This window comes from Hippocampus comes, unplaced genomic scaffold (genome assembly GCF_001891065.2).
Source record: "Hippocampus comes isolate QL1 unplaced genomic scaffold, H_comes_QL1_v1.1 scaffold49, whole genome shotgun sequence".
Lineage (NCBI taxonomy): Eukaryota > Metazoa > Chordata > Actinopteri > Syngnathiformes > Syngnathidae > Hippocampus > Hippocampus comes.
This window is the reverse complement of record NW_017804830.1, coordinates 541,817-551,632: the sequence shown is the minus strand read 5'-3', so window position 1 is coordinate 551,632 and position 9,816 is coordinate 541,817. Positions and strand designations below refer to the sequence as shown.

Here is a 9,816-nt window from a genome sequence, read left to right as displayed (position 1 = left end):
CCCCCCCCGCCCTCCAATTATTTTGGCATTTTTCGAACATGAGTGTTTTGTTTTGTTTTTCGGTGTAACATTTGTTGTGTTACAGCCTTACTCGGAACCGGACTCTGTAGTTTTTCCTTGTCCAAACTGTGGGCCAAAATGGCCACGTGAAACAATCGCGAGAAAGGTGCCAGACCGCCCTAAGCATCCGCAACGCATTCACACCGCTTCATGCCATATTTGGGGGGAAAAAATAAAATGTGCTTGTGGAATGTGGAGGAAAGCAACGTTTGGCCCACATGTGGAGTGCGACCGATCTGCGTGTGCTTCGCAGGCCGCTACGACGCGTACGCCGGACTGAGCGCGGCGGACGATTGCGGGATTGTTGACGGCTGCCGAAACGGCACGTGCATCCGCCTGGACGAGGGCTACACCTGCGACTGTTACCACGGTTACCGACTGGACGCCACCACCATGACGTGCATCGGTGAGACGTCGGACGGCAAATTCGGGTTCGAAAGTACGGGGTGGGTTTCAAACTGGGGTTTTAAAGAAGGGGTTTCAAAGCTGGCCGTCGGCTCGCCCACAGCTTGAGCAAGTGGTCTCGAATCATTTTCGGGGGCCTTTGAATGTTTTGCTGTTGATCCGTCAGCGTCCAACGCGGCTCTGCCTGAGCTCATCCGGCAGCCTCGTCTTTGGTCGGCGTCCGTCGGCTTTCCCTGAACACTTTCCTTGCGGTTTTGTTGGCAGACGTCAACGAATGCCTGGGCGGCGTGGACGTGGACTTCCCCTGCATCAACTCGCGCTGCGTCAACACGGACGGCTCCTTCCGCTGCGTATGTCGGCGCGGCTACGTCATGTCGCGCAGGCTCAACCATTGCGTGCCCGCCTAGACCGGACAGCACCGGAACGGAACGGACGGACGGACGGAAGGAAGCAGCCCAAAGCGGTGTAGAGACGCTCAGACTTTAGCTGGACTCCAAGCGGCTTCAGGAAGTCCGAGCGGCGGTCCGACTTCAGCCGGAGCTTAGCCTTAGCGTTTCTGTTCGCCCGGTTAATATGCTTCTGGAAGCACAATTTGCTTTCTTTGTCGTTTTTAGTTTTTCAACCGAGACACTAAAAGTAAACCTTTGTCACATAAAAAGAATGATTTGGCGTCACTATTTTGGATGTTGTCATTGGGTGAATCCGCTCCAACTTGAAAAGTTAGCGGCCATGGCCAGATGCTAACGGCAAAACGCCGCTCCAAAACAGTTTGGACATTTTCACGATGCAGGACAAAAGTTCCACGTCTCATTGACTCAATTCTCACTTTGTCTGAAGACGTGAGGAAAGTGGGGGCAAAAAAACATCCGGCAGTGAGCAGCGATTTGTTTTGAGCGTTCTGCATTTATCGACTCAATCGTCTGTTAGTTGATTTTTGTAGTTGACTTGTTATACCTTTTAATATTTGCATTCTACCCATTCCAAATAGGAATGAGCGTGTCAGCGTGCCGATGAGATTTTGTGTGCGTGTTGCCGCCAAAAGGTCACAGCTCCTGTACCAGACCTTTAAATATTTCATCCAATTACAACTTTGACTCGTAGCGTGTCACTTGCTGCGTTTTATGAGGCTGAACTCAATTCACTCTCCTAAGTGGCATGCCACTTGACACCGTTGATTTGTTTTCCACCTCGTGTCAACAAGCGTGTCTGATGTGGAGCGTGTGTGAGGGTGTGATTGTGAAACGAATCGCCTTTCGACATGAAATGTGCCTTGGTCAAACCTCAACTTGACCACATTCCAATGTGAAAGTTGCCACATTAAAATGAGATCCTGAACTTTTTGGTTTATGTCATCAACACACGCACGTCATTTTCATTGTTAAAAACACACCCTAACTTTTTTTTTTTTTTTTGTGGTGAGAGTGGAACAGATGAATGGCATTTTGGCATGTATTTTTTTAATCACGTGATTGCAGTTTTTCCATTAACCCCTGCTGGGAAGTTTTTAGCACTAACCCCACTTGGAAAGTCGACTTCAAGCATCCCCACCAAATATTTGAATCCCTAACCCCATTTAAAACTCCACTTTGAAACCCTAACCCGAGTTGAAAATCCGACCTCGAAACCTTCAGCCCAGTTTGAAAACCTAATTCCGAAAACCACCCCTAGTTTGAAACTTAGCCCAAATTGAAAGCCAAACCTTGAAACCCCACCCCGAGTGTAAAACCCAACTTTAAAACCCCATCCTTCGCTGCATTGAATCGGCACTTTGAGCTGCTTTGGGAATCCGAGTTCTGCTCCAGCCAAAACTGCCATTTCGCGTTTTCTGTCCCACCGGAGGCTCCGTTGCAAGCCCGGAAGTGGGTTCGACGACGCGAACTGACTCGGTCGCAAAACATGAATTCTAAGAGTTGTTTTTTGTCGTGATTGGCGATGGAACGTGTCGGCGCGATGTCCAACACGGCGAGAAGTGGAGACTTGATCCACCTGAACGTGGGCGGGAAAAGGTGAGCGGGAATTATTCGATTTTTCTTTTTTGAGCAAAGTGTCGGCTAGCCGTGGCTAGCGTCTTGTATCGAGCGGCGTCGGGCAGCGGTGTGTCCCACGACTTCACGTAACGCACCATCTTTCCAAAAGTACGTATTTGGAAATCATCCGTCTTGATTTTTGTTCCTCGAAAACAGAATAAGAACGCCGTGAGACAAACATTTGTAGAACTCAAGAAAAAGTCGGCCGATAAAGGAACTTAAGGCGGGGATTGGAAATGCGAACTGTGCACATGAAATAGACGCAGTCAAGACGAACGAACAAGTGTCCATTCGACTACGCGTCTTCGAGGATGTTGAATTATGGTTCGTTTGAGTCAATGATTTCGTTGAGGCCGTAACTTAGGTCGACGAGGCGCTTCCGTAAGCGCTTCTTCGACACGGGTTGGCGTTTAACGGAACAAAATACACACGCGAACACCACTTGCGTGTCAAGGTTGTGTTTGTTTTACAGGTTCAGCACCTCCCGGCAGACGCTCACGTGGGTTCCTGACTCCTTTTTCTCCAGGTGGGCGCACAAAACAAACGCACCAGCTCACATTGGAGTCCAGCCGTGAGGATTTTGTGATCAAACAGGAATGGGGACAGACGACTCGTGCCACACCTGATTTAAAAAAAGTGTGCAAAATAATAGTTCATTACATTTTTTAAATGTCGTTTTTATTCATCCAGCAATTATTTACCAATTAATTCCAAAACTGCTAATTGTATTTAAAAAAAAATGCAAATGTTAGTATTTCAAATGTACTTATTCAGCAATTCATTTAAGGAGATGAATCAATAAAATATTCATTTCCAATGACCCCCTCCAAAACAAAAAAAAAAAACAAAAAAAAAAAAACAATGTGACCGGGTTTCTAGATCCTGTAAATGCTCAGTGGGCCGTGATAAAATGCAAACGCCCATGCTGATGAAGTTGGGAACGTTGTGTTCAACAGAAATAAATACAAAATGCAATGAAATAGTTTTTGTGGTGCTGAATTCATTTTGAGACTGACTGCTTTGAAGACACGATCGTTCCAACTGAAAGCAACGTGAATGTGGCCGGCTTCATTCTCAAGGCGAAAATCACTGTTCCAACCGTGCGTCTTGTCTGATTTCAGTCTACTGAGCGGGCGCATCTCCACCTTGAAGGATGAAACTGGGGCTGTAAGTCAATTAGCGGCAGCCGTTGGCGTGTGTGCTGCGCATTCAACGCCTCCCGTTGGGTTGTAGATCTTCATCGACAGAGATCCTTCCCTGTTTGCGCCCATCCTCAACTTCCTGCGCACGAAAGAGCTGCACCCGCGCTCCGTCAGCGTGCACCTTCTCATGCACGAGGCCGAGTTCTACGGGATCACGCCTCTCGGTGAGCGCCTTGCAGCTTGATCCACCCCAGTGCGTCTTTCGAGAACCGCTTCGCTTCAAGAACATTTCCGAGGCGACCCAGAAGAAGGTCAGACCTTCGGGTCGTCATTCATGCGTTTATTTCTTCTCGTGGAGATGACGGTGAACCCCCGTTTATTTATATGCTCCCACCCACCCTTGAAAGGTGAAAACCGTCAAAATAAAAGCTTGAGCCCACCCGCACTCTTGAATAAGCACATTGAAACACATGAGTGGTGGAACAAGTGACGGACAACTTGACGATAAGTAAAATAATGTACAACTATTTGATTGTCGATTCATTGTCATTGTAGAGACCTCATTGAACTTTCTTAACTCCTTTAATGATGCTTGCTGTTTTTCTCAAACCGGAAGCCAGTCATTTTTGACCTTTTGACTAACATTTGAAGGCCGAGAGAAAATGTGACTTCTCTCGCTGTAGAAGCACGGAACCAACCAAAAGAAAGCTTTAATCCTCTTTTTCATCAGGAAAAAATAAATCGAGCTTTTCCCATTCTTTAGTAAACAGCAGTTGAACATTGAAAATACCCGTTTCTGAGAACAATTCAGAAAAAAAGGGGCTATTTGTGGAAGGATGCATTCCAAGCGGGTTTTTGAGGCGGCGCTAACGCAAAAAACTCACTGTTGGCGTGAAATCGATCTTTTCGGACAACTTTGTAGCGGTCCTGTTGCTTCGCTGCTCTCACGGCCTCCCTGTTGTGTGTTCAGTGCGCAAGCTGCAGCTATGTGACGAGTTGGACCGCTCCTCCTGCGGAAACGTCCTGTTCAACGGCTACCTGCCTCCGCCGGGTAATTTGAGGACACTCGCTCGCCTCGCCCGCCCGAGCGAGCGAGCGGTATCGCCCAATCGTTTTCCGGGGATCTGGCTCAGTTTGTGGCGAAATGATGCCCGCGGGAAAAAATGGTGTCGTTGCTCGGATTGACCGGCCAGCCCAACGACCAAATGAAACGTGATCATTCATCGTCAGCTTTTTATTTTGAAAACAAATTCACATTCAGGAACCTTGATTTCCCCCAACCACAGAACGTTTACAGCATGCTATAGATAAGGAAGGAAAAGCACCACCGAATGCGTTTACGTAACAACACATTGTAGGTTCCCTTTCGTCGGCCGGCAAGTCGGGTCAATTGCATCGGTTTTGGCGGAAGGGCCCCGGTGGGGCCGCGCGTGCCGACTTCCTCTTTGTGTGGCAGTGCACCCGGCCAAGCGCCGCAACCGTCACAGCGTGGCCGGCTCCCAGTTCGCGGCGGCTCGGGCGGCGCCCGGCGAGAGGGCCCCGGTGCGACGCAGCCACACCATGCCGCCGAACCTGGGCAACTCGGGCATGCTGACCAGGGCGGAGGAGAGGGCGCCCGGAGGTGGGGCCGCCGCGCTCGGGCGCGCAAAACAAATGCGTGTCGCTTGCTACTTTGTATGTCTCGTGCAGGGCCGTCATTGGATCCCGGATTGGTTCGCATCATCTGCGGCCATCACAACTGGATCGCAGTGGCCTATTCTCACTTTGTGGCGTGTTACAGGTGCGCAAATCTTACCGCAAGTGGTTTCAGACACCGGATTCATTTTTTTTCCTCCTCCCCTACCTTAACTGCCAGCTGCCGTCAGACACGAGTGGCCGTTTTAGAGCTTTTGGGAGAACAGTGACTCGTGTTGATCATTTTCGCTTTTGTGACACAGCTCGCGTCTGTTAAGGGCGGTTTCAATATTATGAACCAGCTCAAACGACATTGGGGAGCGACTTTTCAGAGCAAATCATCTCGTATTATGATTTGTTTTCCAATCTTGAATGTGTTTTTCGAGCACGTGCACGTGTCGACGTATTTGTTTTCCTGCCGCGTTCAGGGTGAAGGAATCCACCGGGTGGCAGCAGGTCTTCACCTCTCCCCGCCTGGACTGGCTGATCGACCGGGTGGCGCTCAACGCCAAGGTGATGGGCGGCTCCCTGGGGGACAACGACAAGATGGTGGCCGTGGCCTCGGGAACGGAGATCATCCTCTGGTCCATCTGCCCGGACGGCAACGGGAACGAGATCGGTGAGGGCGACCGCTGCCTCCTCCTCTTCCAAGACCGCGGCGCCGGTGACGTTGGTCTTGACGTCGGGCTGCGGTGCTTTCCAGGCGTCTTCGGCCTCAACGTGCCGGCGGAGGCTCTGTTCTTCGTTGGTAACCAGCTGATCGCCACCAGTCACACCGGCAAGGTGGGCGTGTGGAACGCCGTCACCAAACACTGGCAGGTGAGCGGGCGCACACCGTGAACACCCGCCCCGGCGGCTGCTTTCCAGCCTGTTCCCAGATTGCGCTCCGTTTGCCGCCACTTTGACGGATTCTTTCACGACCTCCCACAGAATATTCTGTTCCGTCGCAATACGGGCGGCAAGCCAGTCGACAGAATGACTAGACTGCGTTCCTTTTAAGCAGAACAGCCACTTTGACACTTGTATGATTTGCTTTTATGACACCCCAAGCTATTAAAACAACAAAAACGACTTAGGGCCTTGTTACACCTCACGACTTTTTGCTCGCTCACGACGCTCGCGCTGTCAGATTACCAGATGAATATCGTTGCGTGTCCTGTCGCGTGCTTCCGCCAAGATTCGGTCCAACGGCGCGGGTCCGTCGAGACGCCGGGATAAGCAGCGATCAATGCCGTGGCCACCGAGGCATGATGCGCATGTGTGTTGTTCATATATTCCAAAAAGAAGAGAGAGAGAGAGGGAGAGACGATGGATCTGTTCCTGGACGGTGGGGACAGGGCTCCGTATGGACTGTTGAGCAATGTGTTAAATGTGAATGGGTCCAAAGATTTTTGCTGTGTCGCTTGAACAGAACCAGGACGTCGTTCCCATCAGCAGCTACGACACGGCCGGATCTTTCCTCATTCTGGGATGCAACAACGGCTCCATCTACTACATTGGTACGCAACTCACACTGCATGCGGCATCTGAACAATTCTGCAGATCGCGGCTCGTGCCGTCAACGAAAGCCTCCTGGAACCGCCAAGCTTCATTTGGGCTTCAGCAGAGGCATTTTCTATGGCGGCAAATTTATACTGACTCCTATTTAACAGGAGTTTGAATGCGCAATTGTGAAAAGCCTCCCGACTTATGAGAGGGTGTGTACACTTGTGCAACCGTTCACTCTTTCCGGCCTCCGCCCACGTCAAAAGATTCTCTCGTTGTTTCAGACGTTCAGAAGTTTCCTCTGAGGATGAAGGACAACGACCTGCTGGTGACGGAACTTTATCGAGACGCCACTGAGGACGCCATCACCGCACTCAGCGTTTACCTCACACCCAAAACCAGTATGGCCGCTCACAATCCCCTGTACGGAGAGACCTTTGAGCATTTTTCCATATCCAGATGAAGGTCCGTGAACTAGTATGCCCCCAACCCCCCTGAACCGAGTGCGAGACCTCCACGGGGCTAACGTCACAGCAGTAGGTGAAATGTCAAATAGCAAGTGGGCGTCTTCGAGTGCAGTCCGTGTGACGTTGACGACGCAACATACGAGCTCCAAGCTAGACATCCAGGACATGGAAAAAGGATGTTCAAACGCCGGAAGTGAACGGCATCTTCACATCGGCGCGTTTGTTGTGCTCATCAGGCGACAGCGGCAACTGGATCGAGATCGCGTACGGGACCAGTTCCGGAGCGGTACGCGTGATCGTGCAGCACCCGGAGACGGTGGGCTCGGGCCCGCAGCTCTTCCAGACCTTCTCGGTCCACCGCAGCCCCGTCACCAAGATCATGCTGTCCGAGAAGCACCTCATCTCAGGTAACGCGGTCTGGCGGTGGGGGTGGGCGTCGACCTCCCCCTTCCGCGCTCACGCCGTTGTCGCGCCTGCCAGTTTGCGCTGACAACAACCACGTCCGCACCTGGACCGTGACCCGCTTCCGGGGGATGATCTCCACCCAGCCGGGATCCACGCCGCTCACCTCCTTCAAGATCCTCAGCCTGGACGAAGTGGACGGGCAGGGAGGTTGCAGCGCCGGCACGGAGATAGGTTAGCGTAACTGCGCCGCTAGCTCCCCCCCCAAAAAAACACACCAAAAAATGCTGCGTCTCAAATACAGTAATCCCTCGCCACTCTGTGCGTCGCCTTTTGCGGCTTCAATGCTTTGCGGAATTTTCCAAAATACCGTGTTGTCAGGGCCGTACGGCGAGCGAGACGACCAGCAGGTCTTCATCCAGAGGGTGGTCCCGGACACCGACAAACTCTACGTCAGACTGTCGTCGAACGGCAAGAGGTCTCTGTCTGTCTTGTCTGTACGTCCATCCGTCCGTTTGGGTGCGCGTAGCCGGCAATGCGTCTGCCTGCCTTCCTGCGCTCGTGTGTATGCTAATGTACGGCTAACATTGGCTGTTTTCTAGGGTTGCGAGTGAATCCGTCAACTACTTGCAATAAATAAACACCACAAAAGGTCTCATTTTCAGCCCTTCGTTCGAAAGCCTGATTTCAGATCGGCAGCGCACAAAGTAAATGATGATTCGGTCAAAGTCACGCTTTGACTTGGGTTCAACACAAAGATCATCAGTCGTCGGCTGCTTTGGGGGAGTACGGCAAAAATGTGCCAGTGTTCTATGAAATATGATCAATATTGAAAAGCCGAGAGGCTGGAATTCCAAAAATTTGGACAAGTCGAGCAAAGGTTGATTGTTCCATTCTCAAAACCGATCAGCCATTAGTTTGATAATGGCGTAGTTGTTTGATTAATCGTTCCACCTGTTCGGGCACAGGTGTCAAACATAAGGCCGCCACCTCATTTTATTTCTGAAATAACGTTGGAATTTTGCAATCATTCTGTTCCCCCGGTGGCACTCACTGGAGCATTCATTGAACCGAGTATCAGAGTTGACTGGACAGAATTCAAACGAGTCATCCATCCATTGATTTCATACGACCAAATTGAGTTTGACACGCGCTGTAATCTAGCGTGTTCTGTGCAAAGGTGGGGGCGGGGGGAGTGACTGGCTTCTTCTGCGACAATGTGTGCGTCCGTATCAGGGTGTGCGAGGTGCGCTCGGTGGACGGCACGTCCATCACGGCGTTCGTGGTGCACGAGTGCGAGGGCTCGAGTCGGATCGGCTCGCGGCCTCGCCGCTACCTGTTCAGCGGCCACGCCAACGGTAGCATCCAGATGTGGGACCTCACCACCGCCATGGAGATCGCCGGCAAGGTGGACATCCGAGGTGAGACGCGGCCCGCGAGCCGCCCTTCCGCCGGCTGGCCGGCTGATCGGGTTGTCTTGCAGCGCTGGGCGGGCCGACGGAGGAGGAGTTGCTGGAGCTCTTGGACCAGTGTGACCTCGCTCTCACCAGAACTCCTGACAGCACGCCCAGAACGTCCACGTGCAGGTACGCGCGCGGGCACGGTCTCAGGCGCTCGGTTTCACAGGCGCGCGCTCACGACGGCGATGTCATTCATGCGGCGACTTGCGTGCGCGCTTTCAGCCTTTCTTCAGGTTTGTGCGAAGGCCTCCGTGCGGATCGAACTTGCTCTTCGGGTGGAGGGAGAGGAGGAGGCGGCTCTTCTCTCTGCGGGAGTCTTCCTCGCCAAGCCCCGCCCCCGGCGCCTCTCGCCAAGTCCTCCCGGGACCCGGTCCCTTCCTCGGGACCGCCGCCCCCCCTCACCTTTGCCGCCTACGGACCCCAGTGCCTCCCCGGCTCCAGCCCGCACCCCCGCCGGCAGGCGGAGTGCGGCTGGGCCCGGGGGTCCGCTTCGGCCGAGCGTGAATGCGGGTGGGCGCGCAGGGGCAGTTTTGTGGAGCGCTGCCAGGAGCTGGCCAAGGGCTCCGAGGCGGCGGGGGGTGCCGAAGGCATGAGGCGGAGCCTGGCTGTGTGCGGCGAGCTGGAGGCGCGCTTCTGCCCCAGGACGCCCGCCGCCTTTTCAGTAACGCCCACCCCTCGCCACCTACACGCCGGG

At 52.8% G+C, this 9,816-nt stretch overlaps 2 protein-coding genes across 6 annotated transcripts in view; both read left to right on the top strand.

Moving 5' to 3' along the window:
- Positions 1–1,800, top strand: part of ltbp4 (latent transforming growth factor beta binding protein 4) — a 21,111-nt gene extending 19,311 nt beyond the window's left edge. For all 5 annotated transcript variants that reach the window (XM_019867938.1, XM_019867925.1, XM_019867933.1 and 2 more), the window contains 2 exons: positions 314–466; positions 730–1,800. In XM_019867938.1, the coding sequence (XP_019723497.1) occupies positions 314–466; positions 730–872 (296 nt within the window). In that variant the 3' untranslated portion in view covers positions 873–1,800. The remainder of the gene's footprint in view (positions 1–313; positions 467–729) is intronic.
- Positions 1,801–2,287: 487 nt separating this feature from the next.
- The window catches only part of shkbp1 (SH3KBP1 binding protein 1), an 8,213-nt gene continuing 684 nt past the window's right edge, over positions 2,288–9,816 (top strand). The window contains 18 exon segments of the mRNA XM_019867793.1: positions 2,288–2,471; positions 2,965–3,018; positions 3,614–3,659; positions 3,726–3,858; positions 4,605–4,685; positions 5,091–5,255; positions 5,324–5,414; positions 5,737–5,927; positions 6,012–6,127; positions 6,720–6,807; positions 7,078–7,194; positions 7,497–7,667; positions 7,741–7,896; positions 8,044–8,140; positions 8,899–9,083; positions 9,146–9,248; positions 9,345–9,790; positions 9,793–9,816. The exon segment at positions 9,793–9,816 is cut by the window's right edge and continues 684 nt beyond it. Of these exon segments, the coding sequence (XP_019723352.1) occupies positions 2,398–2,471; positions 2,965–3,018; positions 3,614–3,659; positions 3,726–3,858; positions 4,605–4,685; positions 5,091–5,255; positions 5,324–5,414; positions 5,737–5,927; positions 6,012–6,127; positions 6,720–6,807; positions 7,078–7,194; positions 7,497–7,667; positions 7,741–7,896; positions 8,044–8,140; positions 8,899–9,083; positions 9,146–9,248; positions 9,345–9,790; positions 9,793–9,816 (2,338 nt within the window). The 5' untranslated portion in view covers positions 2,288–2,397.